The sequence below is a fragment of the Echeneis naucrates genome, chromosome 16 (assembly GCF_900963305.1).
Source record: "Echeneis naucrates chromosome 16, fEcheNa1.1, whole genome shotgun sequence".
Lineage (NCBI taxonomy): Eukaryota > Metazoa > Chordata > Actinopteri > Carangiformes > Echeneidae > Echeneis > Echeneis naucrates.
In genome coordinates this window covers 7,744,556-7,765,813 of record NC_042526.1, presented here as the reverse complement: position 1 = coordinate 7,765,813, position 21,258 = coordinate 7,744,556, and the positions used below count along the sequence as shown (strand labels likewise).

Here is a 21,258-nt window from a genome sequence, read left to right as displayed (position 1 = left end):
TAACTCTCTGTGGAGAAAGCACAATGGCTCTGGTGGTCTCCTTGCACTTATTGAATAGTTTAAATATTCGCATGGTCAATGTCTCGTAAGCTTTAGGGCTGTCCTTTCCTTTTTAAGTTACTCTAGATAAAAGCATCTGCTAAAAAAAAAAAAAAAAAAAAAAAAAGATGAAAATGACAACCTAGAGGCCTTTTATCAAACCAGGATGCCTACCAAGACAGTCATTTATGGCATTTTGGAAACATACCAAAGCCACAGAGGACAAGGGTAAAGGTGAAGCGGTTCCTTTTGGTTATGATTATGATAATGATTTTTATCTTTACCATGGGAAATTTAGTTGTGCCCTAAGTTGTGATAAGAGGTTCGCCGGATGGAAAACAGAGGGTGCACACATATACAAGAAATCAGTGGAAGAGACCTGACAACAAAAATGCCCTTCCTGGCTTTGAATAAATAAAAGATGAAACAAATGTCTGAAACCAACCATTGAGCTCTCCTTCTCCTCATCTGAACTCATTCATTCTAAATAGGGACCATCAGCTATGCTAGGAACTTTCATTCATTCATCTTCTACCGCTGATCCGTTTCTGGAGCACGAGGAGTGCTGGACCCAGTCTCAGGTCACATTGGGAAATAACATTTTCAGTAAATAATCCAGCAATGGTTCTGAATGACTTATCACAAACTCAAACTTGAATAAGGTTTTGGCCACGTCTGTTTAGCAGTATTCTACATTTTCGAAACGCACTGCCCATTTGTACCCAACCAAGTTCATAAAAGAATCATTTGAGGATAGCATTTTGACTTGGCAACCAACGTTAGTGAGCTGTGAGCAGTATGTTCAGTCAGTCTCTCTTAACTCCCAAGACGGATGTAATCTTTTGTGTGGATGCCTTAACGGTCTTCATTTCCTCAATCCCTCCTATTTGTGCGCCGCTAACAGGGATTACCTCTGAAAGTCTGTTTACTAAGCTAACTATGAGCAGCATGGAGCGCAGATGTAGATTAAGCTAATTGATCACCCTTGACATTTTGAAAGATGCACCTCTGTTCCCCTACTCTGTTCTTGTGCCAGGCTTTGTGTGTCATATACACAACACGCACATGCAAACTCACACATACTCCCACATTCATCGTGATCTAATTTTCCCGATTGATTACCTAGTGGGTTTGTTTCATTTACTTATTTTCCACTCTTAAAAACGATTGTCTTCTGAGTGTTCTATACAATACGTGGCTTTGCAGTGTTTAATGGACTTAATTCATATTACAGAGGGAGTGTGTCTTTTCATCCCCAGTTGATTATTGCTTTGTTTGGAAATAGAAAAAGGGAATTGTGGTCTATATAAGCTCTTTGTTAGTTATACACTAATTTATCCCCCTGTCTTATCTTCCATTTTCATTTATGAGTCTGACATGAATTGAATTTCTTTCACCATTTGCTCTCAGGTTGTGGCCTGAAGCTCAAGCTTAGTAAACGGCTTTCCATTTTTATTACGAGAGAGTCCATCAATCAGAATCCCCTTGTGATGCAAATTGCGAAGAAGACATAAGATGAGCCTTCGGTGTAGGTTTAAATATATATTAAAATACGTATTTCGATGCATGTTGTCTGAAAAATGTATTTTCTGTCAAAATGCTATCAAACAAGGACACTCATAATTTCTCAATTTTTTGCCTAGATTTTTTTTTTTTTTCCCCACATCAGTGGAGGAAAACTCAAGCCTACTTATTTTTACTACTCATCATTCTTCTTTCAAATCCACTGCTTTATTATTTTGCTCATTCATCTTCTACCGTTTCTGGGTCCCGGGGGCCGCTGGAGCCAATCCCAGGGCATGGGCAGGGCACATCCTGGACAGGTCTCCACTGCTTTATTTTGCACCTTAAATGCATTTTTCTTGACTGGTTGGCTCTAAATAGAGTAAGGCATTTTTATTTCCTCTTTTAGAAATTACATTGCCTGACTTCATATTAATTGAATTATGAAAGAGCTAGTTAAGTTTTAATTCAAAGTGATTACTTAAATAGAATAGTCAAGGAAAAAAACTGTAAAAGTAGTTGAATTAAAAGGTTTTTCACAAAAGAAGATGAAGTGAATTCCCATTTTGTATTATTCTTTGGAAAATTTAAATAAATTCATGAGACAATTTAGAAAAAAACAGTTGCCCAAAGATTAGAAAATGTGCCCTAAGTATGTTAGGTAGTGCATCTGTGGGGGTCTTTCAGTTGTTTCCTTATATCTTCATTTACTGTCTGTTGCCATATGTTTCTACATGCATTACAAAAAGTGTATCCGCTGCACTTACTGAATCACCAGTCACTTCATTTTATTCAGGCCTTACTTAATCAAAAAACAGCTACACGTGTCTTCGGTTCTCTGCATTTCAGTATTTACCATCATCTTGTGATTATCACAGGTGGCTTGTCACACTGTCCATCTCTCAACCTCCATCCTCCATTGCAGCTCGAATGAATGTCTCATCATCCTCCATTTATTTTAAATTGATTCACTTCATCTCCTTAACCCATGGGGGAAATATTGTTCTGGTTTGTGTCATGGAAAAGGGACTGGCTCCATTACGCCATTGGCTGATTTTAGATTAAGGATCTTGCACTAAATCATAGCCGGCCTTGTGACTGAGCCCCAGACTGGTGCCCTGTATGAGTTAGCTTGCCAGTGCTATCTATATATAACCACCTCAATCAGCTCCATGGCTGGTTGGACTTCAGCTGACCCTTCTACATTATATGGGCCAGGTGGGACCTGTGGTTTTACTGGCCTGACACGTAAACCCAATGCTCCTTTTGATGAGTAGAAAGTCAGATCCTCTGAGGCCAAATATATGCAACAGAAAACTACAGCACAACTTTGAAAACTGAAAGAAATTGACAACCATGAGGAAGGCAAACTGGGACCTGAACTAATGAAAAAGGGGTGATGATTTGAAGGTCTTATTTATTTGTTTTGTTTAGTTTTTTTAGATTTTCATCTAGTTTTCATCAGGTTTTAATATTTTTTTAATGTAGAAATTATTTTAATGTGAGGAATGGACTTTGTAGTTAGGTAACCTACCATGAATTTATACCCTTTGTAGAAATCTATGCAAACATATCTCAGTCAAGTTAAATTTTGTGAATGATATGTAGTATGGTTACACTATCAGACATCCAGCTCTGTGGAAAAAATCAAATAGTAAACAACAAATTTCATTTTCCCTCACCAATTTCTCTTTGGTTGATAGTAACCTTTAAATAAATATTAAGGGTGTCAAGTTCGAAGGATTGTTACCATATTGCTCATAACTCTTTCTACATGGTTTTCTTACCATGTGGCCTTGGCTGAGATGGATTTAATTTGAGGGAATGTTTGAAAACAAACACTTTAGATTTAAAGATGGACAACCGGGTAGTGCAAGTCTCAATCTATACTTCAAACTTTGCACTGAGCATTTAAGTCCCTCGGCGAATCTAACTCTAGCTGAAGCTCTTTGCCTGACTGGGTATCATAACTCAGGTCGGCATCTCTTAGAATTCATTGTACTTTTTTGGGTTGTAAAGAGAAAATAATGCAGTTTCCTGACTCCTCTGAACTGGTAAGCTTCACTTCAGGTATTTATTTATAACTGCTTTCTAAGGGGACTCAACAAATGATGACCCGTCAGCTGTCAACTCCCACATAAAAGCTACAGCCTGCAGCTTCTACTCCTCTCCGTCACTTTGCATTTAAATGACTGGGTGTCACTACGAAATAACTGAGCTTTAAAACAAATAATACGAAAGGGCTTTTGCTTACCTGGGTCATTTTCCTTCCAGGGACCTGACCTAGCTTAGCCCCCCGACGCTGACCTGGACCACAGGCGTGCTTGACGGGTCTTTAAATCAGCTTGGGGCCACCGTGTTCCCACGAGGACACTGTTAACAAAAGCAACCAGAGAGGCATGAAACACGCATTGGTAGTCACATACACCTCTCTATTCTAGGAAGCAGGAAGGGCCAGAAGGGATTTTTACACATTCAGACACACACACGTGCACACGAAGTAGGCAATAAACAGCGATTGAGACTGAAGATTAGCCGGCCTGCCACTACACGGGAGGTCACAGTTAAATGTGACCTCTTCTGTTATTCTCCCAAGTGAACCCATGTCCACTACATACTAACACGTCTGGTTTGACACCAGAGAAATGTATAGAGGGGGTTGAAAGAGCACGGGAAATTCAGCAGTTATAGTCCGCGCAAAAAGCTTTTCTGCTCAACCTGATTAAATAACAAAGCCTCATTTTAGCAGATGCATTGCATTGATACTCCTCAGGAAATACAATTGTCATATTAGTGCTTGCTTGCAACTTTGATCAGTATTGATCCTTTGTGCCCTCATCCAAGGGCAAGGTCTGGGACATTGATTACAGGATACATATACAGTGATGGGCATTTGGAAAGGATTTGGTATCCAATCCTGTTTTATCATCATGTTTTCATTAACACTGGTTGTCTGTCCATGTGAAAGCCCCTGCAAGAGTTTAATCATATGAGAGGTACTTCGCTTTCACCTAAACTATATCACCACGTCATTTTGACACAGAGTAAACAAAATCATCTCAACTTATCTTACCTCAGCTCATCTCATGACATCTTGTCATAAAATTGAGTAATCAATCTTCAACCAGTAAGTGAAAGTGAAGTTCTTTTGCTTTGCAGGAAAGAAAAAAGTGACGTTAGATGGAGAAAATATGAGGCCTTGGACCTAATTGGAATTCCTACATATTTGATAACTTGGATGTTGAAAAGGCTTTCCCCCATTCTGGTTTCGCTGTGTTCTTCCTTCAAGCCTTCTGGCTGCATAAAAGAGTTGTGGTCGAAAGTGGCCCTGTGATGGTGTGAGTTCATTATACACAAGATGTCAATGTTTGTCTGCAGGTCGTCTAGCTGCAAATGAAAAAGGGTCTTTTGGGATTACCATATTTCATATTTCAGGACCCTTGTCAAAATGTTACACTCTGCCAGTGTGACTCATGCTGACCAGGCAAACAGCTAGTGTGGCAGTGTGTCTATCACATACAAAAATTACTTGCAATACTTTGTTGAAACTAATCTCCATATTAGCTTTGTCTTTGAACTTGTGTCTGATGATGCACTAGCCACTAGCACTTGCATGCACTCAAGTTCTTCAGATGATGACTGGAGGTCACGGAGGGCAGCAGGATGGTGAAATACACCCAATCAGCACAGAGGTCCCATGGCTTTTTACACATCCATCTGGGCAATCTAATGAATTATTTAGTCCACAGTATGTAATAAGATACTTTTTAACAATATGCTTTGCATATGCTCAACTGTGATTGAGCCTCTAGTTTTTCCAGAGGTGTATGAATGGTCTCTTTGAACCACAGTTTTGCTTAATGTGTAATGACCACCACTGTTTTAGCATCCGATCTGGGGTAAGGGGGGTTGAAACAACTGAAACCCAACCCTACTGATCAACAGTTCTCAACCCCTCATTGTTCACACACTTTTGGGGAGTAACACACGCTGCACAGAACATTTCTTTTCTGACAGACTTTTATGCAGATGTAATGAGTATTGATTTATTCCAGTACCATTCTCTGAGCAGACATTGATCCATATGTTCTTCTTTCAGTCTGTCATCTGTGCTAGTTATCCTGTGCCCTCAAAACAAGAGTACATTATTCTTTCTAAAGAGGCATTGGACTTTTTAACCTTACCTCTTTCATGCTGCCAACTACATATCTATCTTTTTTTTTCTTGTACTGGCACTGCTCCTGACCCTGCATTTGTACAGCAGAGTGGGAAGAGGCATTGTGGGAGTTTATAGGCGTTGATGATTGGCCCATGGAGGTCATTGATGGAGTCGTATTACAGCACCTTCAATGCAACATTACCGGCTGAACGAAGCCTCATTTCACCTCCCCCCCTCTCCCTGATTTCTCTTTCTCCTTATCTCCTTCTCTTACAGCCCTGAGGTGGGTGTTAGTGAATGATTGCATTATATTTCAGCTCTAATACAAGGATTGATGCTATGATTTAGTGACATATCCCTCTGTGCGGTCCATTGCCTTGAGATCAGAGGCTGATGGGAATTCAGAAGTTGGCTGACCAGAAAAGAGTAGTTACACAGTCCATTTCCCTTCTGTGCTAATTAGCATGTCAACTGTAAAGTCCCCTCCAATGAGTTGTTTCGGAGTGGACGGAGGAGGAGAGGAATAGTGGCTGAGCCAGTCCTGTCGGAGCCATCAAACTACTACTAAAACCTGACCTTTACACCGGTTGAAAAGGAGAGAATGGGTTTATCTAATTCATGGAGTTTGCAGCGGAAGGTTGTCATGTTGCTGCCTCACTGGTTCATGATGTGGGCGTGAAGCAAAATTGTGTGTGTGTGTGTGTGTTCAGCGGAAACTGTGAGGGAGATTACACCACTCTGAAGTGCTGACTGAAGGTCATTTCTTTGGGGAGCCCTCCACGAAAGGTTTCATATCCTCACAGATGCTCATGCGCACAATACTTCCTAATTCCCAACCCCTCATCCCACTTGAGCTGTTTTTGAATGAATAAAAAGAAGCAATTGGATTTTGAGAGAGCAAGTATAAAGGGAGATAGCTCCTGAAACAACCAGAGGGATCCCTTATCAGGGCTTTTATCATATGGCAATAGAGTGTAATTTGAGAGACATTAAAAGTTAAATGGCTGACTTTTTCACCTGAATAAATAAGTTTTATTTTGTTTTTTCTTTCTACCTCCCAGTCTTGTTTAAATCAACAATAACTTTTTTACAATGATGGATGAAAAGAGTTTTTTGGCCTTTAGACAAGACCCAGGTGCCATGGCTGTCATGCCAAAGGTGAAATAAAATCACTTTGCCCCCGTTTGCTTGTTGATGAGGAGCAGATGCAGATGGAGCTCCATCAAAATTCAAACAGCGCCCACAGAAACACTGCACCTCTATGAATACAGATTGGCTCTCTGCGTTGGTTAATATAAGGCCTTGTTTTCATTCAGTCTTCTTTTACACACTAAGTTTATTATCACCAAAATGAAGTCAGTTGTGGCACACATTTGTGGACTAAAGTCAATTTTCCAGGATTTGTGTTGCCACTAACTTGTGACTAAAAGACAGGGGGGGCAGGTTCTCAATATTCCAAAAGCCTTTTCCCTTCTGAGACATCACGATTAACAGCATGCGCTATATTATATAATGCAACATGCTTACGTAAAAAATGTGTAGATTAAGAAGTGCTCCTCGCAGCATGAAGAGAAGCAGAAGGACAAATAAGATATAAAGTGGCATGGAATAATAAAAGCTTCGGTTATACATTTTGAGACTACTTTATTGCTTCACAGCCAAGTCTGTAATAACATTAGCAAACCTCTCCCTCGACTGTATTTTTCCTTTGCTCTGTCTTTAAAAGTAGGTTGAATAATTGACTATATGATGAGAAAAGGGTATGATAAAGCCTCTTTGTAATTGCTGAGGAATGGTCACTTGCCTTTGGCAGGGTATGCAGAGCAACTATTGATTATACGTCTCTCAATCTGAATATCCTTTTCTCTCACTAAGCATCCGCCCGGTGCTTCTGGTTTTCACTTAAGCGGATGTGCATATTTTGCGTCTTCATCTTCCTTCTCTCCCTTCAGGGATGCATAATGCCTTGCATTGCATAATAGGAGTCTTCCCATTCACAGCACTGCTGCTCCAGGAATAAACATATGCTTAGATGTTCGCAGTGTTGCTCTTATGCATTTGTTGAAAATTTGTTCCACCCCTCTGCAAACCATTTCTAAAACACAAACAGTGAATAGACATTGCCTGTTTTTGCGCAGCTACTGACGACTTCGCCCCTGTGTATTCGTTTTGGGTTTCCACCGACACGCCCTTTGGCAAATACAATCCCCTCTTCTGTTCATTAAGAGTGTTAGTAAGCCTTTATTACATTGTGGTGAAATGTTATAGGCTATGCGCTTGTGCCAATGTCTCTAATGGATTTTGTGTGCTGCAGCAGCAGCAAGAGGTCAGGCCTTGGTGAGCTGTGCAGTACTCAGACCATCCCTTCAGCAAGGCCACACGCCCACACTGTGCTTTTTCCAAGTGAAATGAGATGATAAATCTCACACATCTCATCCAACACACACCCATCTGCATGAAGACATAGACATGATAACACACACACACACACAATTGCTATCAGCTTTCTCCCTGAATAGCTCACAGTGAGCCCAACAGCCTATGTGCTTCTGCACAAGGTGAGACAGACTGACCCTGTGGATGAAACCAAAACAATAAACTTCACTCGTTTCCAAGGAAAAATCCCAGGGCTGCTTTTCACCTCATTTCACTTCCTCTGTTGATTAATACTTGGAATTCATTTATAACGACATTTCCTGCTCTTCTGGCAGTCTCAAACTTTGCCAGCCAAGGTCAACTCGGTTCATGTTGCACAATCCCTGCCCCCATTTGAAAGAATATATTATGCTGCAGTTGTTGGATGTTGTTGGTCGAAGTTATTGTTTTGTTTGTGGTTTCCTGAAAGGAGGAGCAATCAGAGAGATTTGGGTGTATTAAGCTACTCTCCACCACCACATAAGACCATTTAGCCTTCCACGGTGCCATTCCGCCTTGAGCTCATTTTGGTGCCGCAAAAGGTGAAAAGGAACAGAGAAATGTGCTGAGTGCAACACTCCTCACTTGTGCATTTGGGATTTCCCAGTTTCTTGAGCCCTTTGGTTGTCCGCTCCAGCTACTGTGCAGGGAACAGGTCGAACGTCCAACCGGTCTAACACACAGGTCTCTGGCCGTGCTCTACCTCTGCTGAGCCAGCATGCTCATTAAGCCCTTCAACTAGTGAAACTCAATGGGATACTGTCCAACCGTCTGCCTGCCTCCGAGAATTTTCTACATGACTGAACTGCCAGACCAGAGTGAGATATTTATATGGGCCAAATGTTTTGTGCTTCTACGGGTGATACAGTTTATGTGAAGGAAAACAGCCACTCATAAAACTGCACTGCCTTCACATAAGTAGTTATTTATTTTTCTTAACACGTCAGTTTTTTTATTGAACACAAATGCCTCATAAGATATCCTCATAAGCACCTTTAATGTCAACAGCAAGCGGCTATATTCACATTTAATTAGTGCTCTGTGTCAGGAAACTCTCCCTCTGTTTATGTATTTATATCTCACTGTTCTCGTTAGAAAAACCCTGGGATTTTTATTGTCCTTCAATTTATTTTAAAGAACGAAGCACATGGGATTTCTAAGCGTTGCCCTCTGGTGCTGACTAGGAAGAGGTAGTATTAGGGCTGGTCAGCTGCCATCCGTGCAGCAGCCCAACATCTGCAGCATGAAGAAGTAAAGGAGCTTTTCTCTCCTGTTGCAGTGTTTGGCTGTATTTGTACCAGCGCTTTGGTCTTTGGCTCTTTTCTTGGTACTGTATGCTTGGTTTGCAGGTCATATTTCCCTGTGCATCTCTTTCTTCCTCTCTACGCTCTCACTCTCTCTGACTCTGGCAAGCTGAGCTGCCTCGATCCCTGGCTGTAGACATAGGATGGGATCACTGAACGCTTGCAGGTGCTCTCCTGCTTGGTCTCAATGTATAAGTGAAGCTCCTGTGGGTTCTTGTCCTGATTGAAGAGTCTTGTTGTGATGGTTGAGATCTAACAGAAGAATTAGTCAGGGATGTCTAATATTGTTTCTTCTGTCATTGTCCTGGAAATGTCTTTTTGTGTCTCCTCCTCTGGAGCTTGTGTCTCCTTCCCACACCGTCAGGTGTGAAAGAGCTTGGCTGTTTGAGCACAGACAGCAGAGATAGCTCTGGAATGGCAGGAAAAGGTTTATCTGTCTTTAATCCTTCCTTTTGCGATTGATTTAGAGTTGCTTTGCGGCAAGTAGTCTTCTCAACCCTTCATTGGATTGAGAGACGGGGAGGCAGGGAGGGAGACATGACAGGCCCTGCATCAATAACAGGTGCCTTGTGAGCAGCTCTAAATGGGGTAATTTAGATCGTCTCTTTAAAGTGTCTGGCTAAGGCATCAAACCAGAACCACCACAGAATTTTGCCATTCTAGATGCTTGAATAAGCAGGTGATGGATGTTAGGGTCTCTCCCTCTTTGAGACACACCAACACAAAACATATCTTTATGTGTCATGTGTTTACAGTACTCAGACAATGTGTTGAATTGTCTACAAATTAAAGTGGGCATGTTCATACCAAGTCTCACATTGTTTTATCACTCCACGGCCTGAAAGGTGGTGTGATTTTTCTCGGTAAACCTTTGCATCGTATGAGTCTTCCACGGTTCCACCCTGGAATGGAGAATGAATCTTTAACTAGGCAGAAATAGCTTTTTAATCTCACGCTTCAAATCTGTCTCGGCCCTTTTGAATTCATGCAGTGTTTATTCTGAGCCTGAAAGCACTGTTTCCCTCAGCCACCACCACCGACCCCGTAAATTATTCACTTGTTATACAACTCGCATCAGCTGTACGCCGGCCACTGGGGAATGACTGGGATGCCCCTCGGAAGGCTCCAAAGAGTGGGGAGTTTTACTGGAAAGCTGCACACTGCCCTTCAGCTTAGTTTGTCTGCCATCATCAGGATAAATATTTTATAAGAAGTGTAGTGAAACACGAAAGCCTCATTATGTAAGGGATAGGGGTTAAATTCCTGCTGTAAACATCCAAGCTTGATTGAGAGGTTTCAATCGCTGGCTTTTAATCATGTCGTGTAAAATTGTGTTTTTTAAATGCAGCTTCCCTTTTCCAGAGTTCTATCCATCTAGACATTTTTAATGTGCTCTACCGTAGAAAACCAAGCTGCCGCTGCCACTGAAAACTCATGTTGTACTTTCTTGTTGGCTTCCACCTTAATGCCAGTCTTTGATATCTATGTGGACACTAATTGACAGTTTTTTTTGATTTACCGACTGAAATGAGTGAAATATTCGTACTTGAATCCAATAATATGGCTTATCATTGAGGCTGAGTTGTGCCAAATATAAGCACAATTGTGAAAAATAATATTCTGTTTGTCTACATCGTCATGGATTTTTTGTTTGCACAAGCAAGTGGACGGACCATGGAGGACAGACAGTAAAAATGCTCATTTGTTACATGGAAATCTTTTTATCAAATGCAAACAATCACACACAGGCTCGCGACAGTCTTCTCTTAAAACAACTCCTTGTTTTTGTCACAGCATGACTCAAAAGAAGACCTTTTCTACTTGCTGAGAGGAAAACACAAATAGCCTATCTTTAAGGCTTTTCCCCCTCTTATTCAATGTTCACAGTTACTTATTGTGTCTGCTGTTCCGTGATTCTTCTCCCTCTTGCAGTTGGCACTTCATTTAGTACTTATATGCTAACATGAATCAGGTTTGTGGGATCACAATTGGGGGGAAAATAAACAGAAAATTATTCTTTTATCTGAGGTGAATATCTTCTGTCTTCGTATCAGTGCTAAATCTATGTCGAATAAAGCAGTAGAGGTTCTGTGCTATAAGGGAAAAAAGATGATTCTTTTTCCAATAAAAAGAAAGATGGCATTGTAGTAAAGGGCAGAGAGGACCATAAAGTGATGTAGTGACTTCATCTAGTAACAGCACAGTCGTCTTGGCATTTTCTCCAATTTTATGGTTTATTGTGCTGTAATAGGAGAGGTGCTTTAATTACTGAACCTAAAGGTTAGTTTTCGGCATGACAGCCGATGTCTGCTGAAGATTATTATTTTTGTCTTTGGAAAAACAAAAACAGCCCCCAGTAAACTGTAGTGAGCGTCTTCGACACAGACTTTCGATTGGCTCACACATTGAACACACAAACACACACTCTCACTCAAACTCCACAAACCCATTCACAGGAGCATTGGGCCCTTGTGATGTGAGCAGCCACAGATCACAACAGTCATTTGACAAAGGCTGTCATTCTTTACGAGAGGACGTGGCCTCTGAGCGCTCTGGGCTTAAAAAGGTCAATGTCCTCCAGCATCCACACACACACACACACACACACACACACACGTAAACACATGTGCACCATCGACCCCCACTCTTAGAGTGTTTTCATCTTGGGGACATTGAAGTGTGGCCCTGTGTCAGTCGGTAGCCTGTTACTGCAGTACCTGATATTTTTCTGCGCTGGCCAGCCACTCGGATAAAGGGTCAGCCTCTATTTTATCTTCTTCTCACCCTTTAAGCTCAATCGTTCGGTCTCTGACTAACATGTGCACACCCAATCTTCCTGCTTTTAGTAGCTTCTATCCCTCATGGCTGACCTCCCTTAAAATCCTTTTTTGAAAAAGGAGTTTCACTGGTTCTTCGCACTGTATCATTGGTAACATGCATCCAGCACAATAAAGTCTTCACATGTTGTGTCTTCCAATACTTCCAGTACAATTTGATTAAAAGTACAGATACTCCTTGTCAAGTATTAATCCAATATAAGTAAAAGTAGCTTAGCCAAAATATTACTTATGTAAAAGTACAAAAGTATTTTCTTAAAAAATCACTTAAGCATGAAACAATACCTCAGGGAATACAGGAAAGTAGCTTTATTGTCATTATACAATACACTGATGCGATTCTGCTACAGACATGTTTATAGGTTAAAAATGCCTTCAGTTAAAGAGGCCCTACAAGAACCGGTCTGGGGGGGGTCTGGTCCAGTCTCTGGTCTCTGGAGGGATCAGGTCCAGTCACTCGTCTCTGGAGGGGTTTGGTCCAGGCCAGAGGTGTCCAGCTGCTGAATGTGTTAAATGTTTCCTGCTCCAGCACTCCTGATTCAAATGATCAGCTCGTCATCAAGCTCTGATCTGAAGTCGATCAGCAGTCACAAGTGAATTTCCCTCAGGATAAATAAAGTTGATATCTATCATATATATCATATTTATAATAAATAAATAAATGCATGAACACGTACAAAACATACGTAACACGTATGAAAAGGTGTCTCAGCTTTGCATTGTTTTCTAAAAAAAATAACTGCTGTGTATCAAGTTCAATGGCACATACTCAGCATCCCTCCATCCCATCAGAGGAGTTGTTAACTTTAATTTAGTTGTTAACTTTGTGAAGTTGATTTAGTGTTAAACGCAGCAAACTTTGTATTCAAGGCCTTGTATTCAAAGAATTTTTCATTACCCCAGCCGGCAGATATGGTCCTATCAGCCTCAAATATGAAAGTAACCTTCAAAGTGGTAATTAGCAGAGAGGCATCTCAGCAACAAAACACTGTCAAGACAAATCAGCCGAGTTGCATTGACAGTAGTTTCCTTGCGACTAAATTGGTAATATATGTTTGAAAACTGGGACCACTGAAGCTTGTTAACACTGAAACAGCAGTGAACCTGGCACGCTGTCACATGTTATCCTCGTTTGCTTAATGATGTGTCCATGCCCTGCAGAGTTACATATACGTTGATTGACAGCACAGTTAAAGTGAAGCAATAATCCAGCAAGAATCCATGCTGATTGTTTCTATCAGAACGGATAATTGCAGCAGAATGCCACTGGGTTAGATTGTATAGATAGGAGCTAATAAACTTGTGTAAATTTTATATAAACAGGAAGGTTAGGGGACGTTAGATCATATTTGACGTGTGAGTGCTGCTGTTAGAATAACAATCATAATAATGATACATTTTATCAATAAAGCACTTTTCTGAGGAGAAAAACGGGACAAAAGATTGATAAAATCAAAAACAGAAAACAGAGTTAAACATGAAAATTAAATGAAAAATGGGGTGAGTAGGAGGATGTGCAACGTCTTTGGAGGTGTCATTGCTGTGGGTGCACTGGTATGTGAGGAGGGCACCTTTATTCAGTCTGGTCAGAGCTCAGAGCTGATAATGGAGGTATTTCCTGTGGCTCCAACACAGAAAAGTGATGGTGACGTTGTTGTGTTTGTAGTAGTAGTAGTAGCAGCAGCAGAGACTAGGCCATGTTTTGTAGGCTCAAATTGGACAGATTGAGCTGGGGAGGGGGGGAGGGGGGGGCGCTGGGTGGTCATTCAAGAGAGCAACACACTTGGACAAGCTCCCTTCACTGGGCATTTACCACAATTAAGTGAAGGCATTGTAGCACTCCCTACCTGGATTCTCCGTGTTCCCCCTCGCTGTACCTCTAAATCCACCCTATCCATCTGCCTCTTAAGCTTATTATTCCTCCCCCGTTTCCTCAAACCCTTCTCTCATGCCTTATATTATCTGAAGGGTGTCAGCTGTCATTCTGTGTATTTGCCCCTATGCATTAGGACATGACCTTTGGCAGCACTCTCAACAACTCGTTCCTTCTCCCATTTTTTTAATCATGCACCTCATCTTTCTGTTACACGCTCTCCAGTGCAGCTATACCTCATCCATATGTGGCTAAACAAATGTCCCTCTCTGAGAGGCTGCTGGGTGGGCTCAGTCTCGGGAGTACATGACTGAAGCACAGCTTTTATCTGCTTTGAGTTACTTATGCACAGTCCAGATGTTTTGGGCCGTGTCCTCACCTGTAATTACAATCAGTCTTTTCTCAGTCCTCAGCACATGTGTATCACTCATTCTATGGTAGTCTGGCCATGCTGCTCTGTATGCATTGAAGCACTCTCATCAGTTAGCCTGCATAAAGGTCACAGGTTAATGAGAGCGAGATCTGCCGCTGACTATTGAGAGGGGGACGTGTGAACGGAATCTAGGTATCCACAGATCCTATAAGAATTATTAGATGCGGGGCATCTCTCACCACCTCATGAGGCTCACATTTGAAACCCCAGTTTCAATCACCCATGAGAGTTCCATGGTCCTGTGATGCAGTTGGAAGTCACTTTCTTTGCCCGCGGTGCGGCATAGCTGATCAACAGACTCATGCCATTAGTCAAACAGGAGCTAAAGCTTGTTTGTTAAAGAAGCGCTGAAAGTGCAGCATATTTATATACGTAGGCTATTTGTCAGTTAAACCTCGTCATCTCAAGAAAAAAGGAGCTATGCATGTGCACGCGGGCGGATTAATCATTTTATTGTCGAGGAGCAAAAGGAAACAGTTACGATTTTTCAATAAAATGATGACTGGATGCATATATGTTACGAGAATGTACGCTGCGCCACGTGTTTGTTTGCAGGGTTGTGTGTATTTCTGACAAGCACATAAGTGTTTTTGAGCAGTCATGCAAAGATGAAAAACGAAGAAGGGAGCTGTGTGAATAGATGGGGGGGGGGGGTGTGATGATTTACCATGTTGCCTTCCCATATTATACCTCATCTGCTGTTTTTTTTTTTGTTTTTGTTTTATCCCATGATGAGGTTGTTTCATTCTGTTAGGGGAGCAATCAAAAATTTCACCACTTGATTCCTAACCTGTATTTCACCAAGCAGTAGTCATGCTGCACGGCTCTTATCTCCTGAGATGTGCCGAAGCATCAGAAGCCCGGACTGTTTATTCTAATCCAAGGTGTAAAAATTAATGCATTCAAGGGCTCTGCACTGCAGACCTGAAACACATCAGCAGGGCCCTGGCAGGGTGACAAGGAGGAATTAGGGAATTGCTCCCTCTAGGTGAAGTTCAAGTCTATTGCGGGCAGATTTGGAAAGTTTTCATTTTAGGGGGGTGGCAGTAATTACATCTCTGTTTGTTCTGGATTTAACTTAATCAGCTCAAACGAGCAAAACCAAGCAGGCCCAAGTCCAATTTTTGCTCTAATCTGTTGCAAAGCTGTTATTGGCTTATCATAGTTGTAATTGGTGTAAACCCTCTTGTTTTTTGAGCAGTGTTTGATGATGGATGACTCTGTGGGTAATTCCCCAGGCAGCTGGAAGGAAACTGAGCCTGTTGCTGGGGTTTTTATGGGCTGAGGTTCTGTTATTTTACATCTAACCTTACCTGTTACTTAGTGTGTTCACAACAAGGTAAGTCCGCCAGGGGAAATCTGAAAGCAATCCTGGTTGTTGCTAACCTTGAAATGGAAGTAACTGATCTGCTGTCTGTTTTCTCACCTTGTCGCCTGTCTCACCTTTTTTTTTTTTTTTTTTTTTTTCCCCCCTTGCAGTTATGCGGCTGTGGGCTTCTCGGCGTGGGCATCTGGCTCTCCGTCTCTCAGGGCAGTTTTGCCACCTTCTCGCCCTCATTCCCTTCACTGTCGGCTGCCAACATGGTCATTGCCATCGGTGCCATTGTCATGGTAACAGGCTTCCTTGGTTGTCTGGGTGCCATCAAGGAGAACAAGTGCCTGCTTCTGAGTGTGAGTAAAATCTACATATACCTACACTATAACCCGCCATAGACAGGAAACCATAGTCAGTTTGTTTTTACACATGCCCCCACATCACTTATGCTAATATTGACAGAAATGCCTTGAGGAGAGATACTCTAGCATGTGTCTCTGCACACCTACACATGCTGGTCAATGGCCGGTGAGAAACAAGGAGCATATTTATTTGCATAAGTCCTCCAGCAGGAACCTCAGCTGAGTTAGTCGACTGACAGAAGGAGTCCAATCTGCGTGGTATCAAACCTCAGGGGCCTAACAGAAAGCTGAGCTGTGGGATTCTTCCTTCCTCCCTTCACATTCATATAATTTCCACGGCTTAGGTCACAGTCCAGTGAAATTCGTCTCATTTACGGCCCCTTTTTGTGTCACCAAATGGATGAATTACTGTATGTACATAGCGCAGTAAAGGCGCTTGATCATTTTCTGCTTAATAATTGAGATTGTTCTATTATTTATTACAAAGACAACTCTGTCTTGACGCTGCACCATTTGCCCAAAGTTGTGTTATCTTATGCACAAGTTAATTATAAAAGTTCACCCAGTGGAATGAGTTTTGTGTGGAAAAAAAAAAAAACTTTCATGTATAAAAACTTTAAATGAGACGTGGAGTTGGAGCTGTGGGTACTTAAACATCACAAACAGCTCAATCCCTTGAAGCTCTTGCATCAGTCAAAAGCCCCACAAAATCCTGAGAATTTGACATGGCTTCCTGCACCTGCCTAAAAACTACGAAGAAGAGAGAGGAATAGAGTGAGCGGTGTGCTGAGGGAAGGACGGGTGGGAATGAAAACACAGCACAACTTAACGGCAAAGCTAAAAGTTGTGGTGTTAACACTGTTGTCATGTCTTTGTGAGACAATGTGTCATATTTGGCTGTGGTGATTCTGTTTAGCGCACATTTTAGAAGTACCAGAGCAGGTTAAGCTCTTTTGCAAGTGAATCAGAAGGCTTACATTGTTACTTTATCTCTGAAGTTACTCAGTGGACAACTCTCTCTGGATTAGTAATATTTAAAACCAAGGTATGTTTTCAGCCGCCCATTTTGCTACTTAAACTTGTTTAATGAAACAAAAGAAGTGGGTTTTTTCAGCTGAAACAGAAGCCTCGTCAAAAGGTTGAAAGTTTGAATTCCCAGCAAACAAGAGCATACATCCTAAAAGCTGCGTGCGCATGAGATTGCATTCTTGCATATTCTCACACATCTCCATCAAAGCAGAACCAGAAGCTGTTCCTTTAACTTTCAGCCCCGGAAAATGTGACAAAACCCACTGTGCAGACACAACAGCAGTACACTAAACTGGAAACCCATATTCTCAACCAATGACAAGCTGCTGTGACCATTTCATCCACCAGCTTCCCTCCCTTTTTTCCCCTATAATTTACGTTTGCTTGCCTCCTCCCATGCTGTGCAGAAGGAGTTTGGTAAATATTGAGCTGAAAGTAGAGTTGAGTACGGAGAGGAGAGGAGATGAAGAGACGTAAGGCTGTGTAGGAAATTAATCTTAGGAGGCATTAAACCTCCTTCACCACTTCTCACAATTCACAAACCCTCCAGCGTTCATGTTTGCCTTAACAGAACACTCCTTCTGTTACTCCCACCTCCTATTTCATCTCTCTGCTTAACCAATTCGAGGGGGCTTGAGTGTTTGTTGCTGTTATTATTGAGGAATCTGGATTGCTTTGTTTTTCCTGCCAATCTGAAATACTTGACTTTAAAAGAAAAGCTCGACATTCTGGGAAATACATTTATTTATTTTCTTGCTGAGCATTGTATGATAGATCAATATGTACTTCCACACCCTAATATCTGTCCAGTAAATCTGAAGCTGCAGGCAACAGCTGGTTAGGGTAGCGTAGCACTCGGGGGGAGGAAAGCTAGCATGGCTGCCTTCAAAGGCAACAGAGTTCACACTACGGTTCTTCGTCGTATGAGAATTTAGAGATGCTCTCATCCAAACGCAAAAGCAAAAGCAAAAGCAAATGCATTTTCCAAAATGTTGATGATTCCTTTGACCTAGATTGACAGGTCGAGATAGAAAGAGGGATTTGCACATTCACACAATAAAGTGCCAGCGAAACTACAGTCATGACATTACTGCTCCACATATCCCGTGAAACCACCTCGTCTCTCAGATTTATGTTTTCATCAGCACGTCACTGCAAGTGTAACTGGTTAAACAAGGCTATCCCTGTCTCTCTCTGACAGTTCTTCATTGTCCTGCTGATAATACTCCTGGCAGAGCTGATACTGCTCACCCTGTTCTTTGTGTACTCAGATAAGGTAAGTTGATTTTCTTTTCCCCCGTTGTGGCTGCATGCATCTCTTACTGTTCCAGTTAACTTACCTATGCAGTCTAACACTTCACCAGAGCTCACACTGAGTCTGTCAGGCATTTGCTGTCGTTTGAAAGCACCGCAAACACACACAGACACACACACCAGCTATACAAAGCAATATAAGATGTTAGAGTGATGAACACATCCATGCTTCAGTTGTTTCCGAGGGTCAGCGTTTGCTCTTTTTATATTTGGCTGTTTCTCAGACACAAGGTTGAATGTCTTCATTCTGCTATTAACCTCAGAGTCAAAGGTTAGGCCCAAAAAGAAGAGTAATCCCCACCAGTTGGCTCTGTGTATTTGGTCCCAGCCCATTTCCCATGACCCCTCTGTGGGCAGTCAGGTGGGCAGTGACCGCAGTTGATGATATGGAAAGATGTGGGGATTACTGGCAAGCAAATTCTTCTCCGCACTCAATCAAGTCCCTCTACAGATCTTTCATTCTGAAGATGCCAAATGTCTAAAGCAGGACAAGCAATGAACTTCTCAAGGATATAGTGCAGATAGATAACTCTATTTATATATTCAAAGTCTCTATGTCACCCGGCTCTGGGGATGTCAGTTAATACTCCGTCTTTGTTCTCAGGTTATTGCTAAAAGTCTTGCAGGCAGATAAAGGAATTAATTTAGCAGCCAATCCATTCTCTGATTCGGATCTGGTCTCACAGGCACAACCCGTCACAAGTAAATATGTCTGTTGCCTTATCTTCAAAATATTAGCGGCTTAACTTTGGGGCGGGGAAAAAAATCCCAGCACTATTTCCTCCAGCAGAATATAAATGGAGAACCTCTTGACATCACAGCAGGGACTTCCCGTCACCTGTGGAGCAGGGAAAAGATAGCCAAGTATAAGGCTGAGGATTTCTAAAATGAGAAATCAAAGGAGTCTGCATTAATGAGAGAGGGGACATTAGTTTTGGAGAAGTGCGTCATTCATGTTAGTCCCTGTGAAAAGCAACCCTTTCGTATTTTGTTCATCCTGCTAAATTGCTCTGTCTCTATCCTGCAGCTTCCAGCTAATGAGATATGAAACCATGATAATGCTTGTTGCTACCAAATACATTTCCTATTATTGGCCTTCAAATGTCATTGGAAAGAAGAGGCATTCATTAGAGCATACTATCTGTTATTTGAGATGATGTTTTCAGACTGATTCCAAATAAAGATGTCCAACAGTATTAAGGAAGTTGTGTATTGCTTTAAATCGGCCGGCATTATATGTTAAATAACTTCAGAATTAGATGGGGGATAATCACCATCCATCACACACAAGGCCTTTCAGAGCTTTCTCTCTGTTATCCTCTCTCCCCTTGGCTTGCTTTTCCTCACTGAGATCTGATATGCTGTATGAGGCTCTCCTCATCCTCTGCCACAGGCTTTGATCAGAGGAATTGCTAATTCCCTTCTCCTATTTGATCTCATAATCACAAGGCATTTATTAACAAGTCTGGAAGATGTACAGTAGTTGGCAGTTTTTAAACATGTATTGACAGATGCCCACAAAACAGTTATTGAAGTCTTTCAAATAGGTCATGTTTATATCATGAGTTACGTCAATCGTAAGTGAAGATATCGCTGTGATCCTTCGAGGTGTCAAATTGCGGGATGTATGGTGCTTAATTTTCCTTTCTTTTAGCTGCCGTGTCTTCCCTCCCCGTTTCTGCCCTCCCAACCGTTTAATTCTTGGCGTCGTTCTTTTTCTCTCACGTCTTCTTCTTCACAGCATTCTAGCTGCCAGGTAAAGCTTATATGTAGGAACACCCTCTTTTTTTATCTTCTTTTTTTTTTTTTTCCCTTCTCTTTTTTATGCCTCCGCAGCTCAAGGCTGTTAAGCCGCCTGATTAAATGCCATGTACAGGCTGTAGTATAATAAAGGCAGGTCCTGCAGTCAGCAACCAGCTGACTACAGCAGATGGCTGGGCCACAAACCAGATTACAGCCATCCGTCTTTAACGCTCTGACCTCATTGTGCCTTCGTCAACCCAGCATGCTGAACCGAACACCACTGAAGGTTTATTAGCTCAGAATGAGGAAGCATGTTGGACGAGGGATGGGGTGTAGATACAGGTGTGAAAAAAAGGCGGTTTTTGAGAAATCAAAATGAAACAAAAGTGAAGAACGTGGAGATGTGTTGGAGAGGGAGAAATATATAAATATGGAAGAGTGAATCAAGAGAAGACAAATGTGATGATAGAGGTCACTGAAGCCTCAGAAGAAGACATTAGAAAGGTAATAGCAAAGTCAGTCTACACCACATCTCAAATGGGCTGCACTTGCGTTTACAAGGAAAACTATGTTTAGTTTGTGGTCATGCTTTGTTTTTCCAGACCAATTACAGAGCAGTGGGGGGGGGGGGGGGGGGGTTATCCTCGCTCTGTCAAGTGCCCCGGCCTCAGGCTACCCAGAACAGGCTTCCAGAGAAACTGAGGGAATTGAGTATCCTGTTTAATGATGTGCTGTTGGGGACATCTGGCTCTGATGCTGTTTCTATCCACATAATTTATTATACTTTCAGCGCAGTTAGCAAGCTCTCTCGTCCAGAGCTGTGCAGCGAGAGCCACAGCAGAATACTGTTAACTTCTGTTCTTAGGGTCACAAGAGTCGAAGGAGTTGACAATTAAAGTTCTGGCGGAGCACATATGGTCAAATAACGAGTG

The 21,258-nt window shown here is 41.9% G+C and overlaps 1 protein-coding gene across 1 annotated transcript in view; it reads left to right on the top strand.

Annotated features, from left to right (window-relative positions):
* The window catches only part of tspan9a (tetraspanin 9a), a 55,470-nt gene that overhangs the window by 25,035 nt on the left and 9,177 nt on the right, over window positions 1-21,258 (top strand). Inside the window, exons 2-3 of the mRNA XM_029523216.1 lie at window positions 16,043-16,234; window positions 18,471-18,545. Coding sequence (XP_029379076.1) covers window positions 16,043-16,234; window positions 18,471-18,545 — 267 coding nt within the window. The remainder of the gene's footprint in view (window positions 1-16,042; window positions 16,235-18,470; window positions 18,546-21,258) is intronic.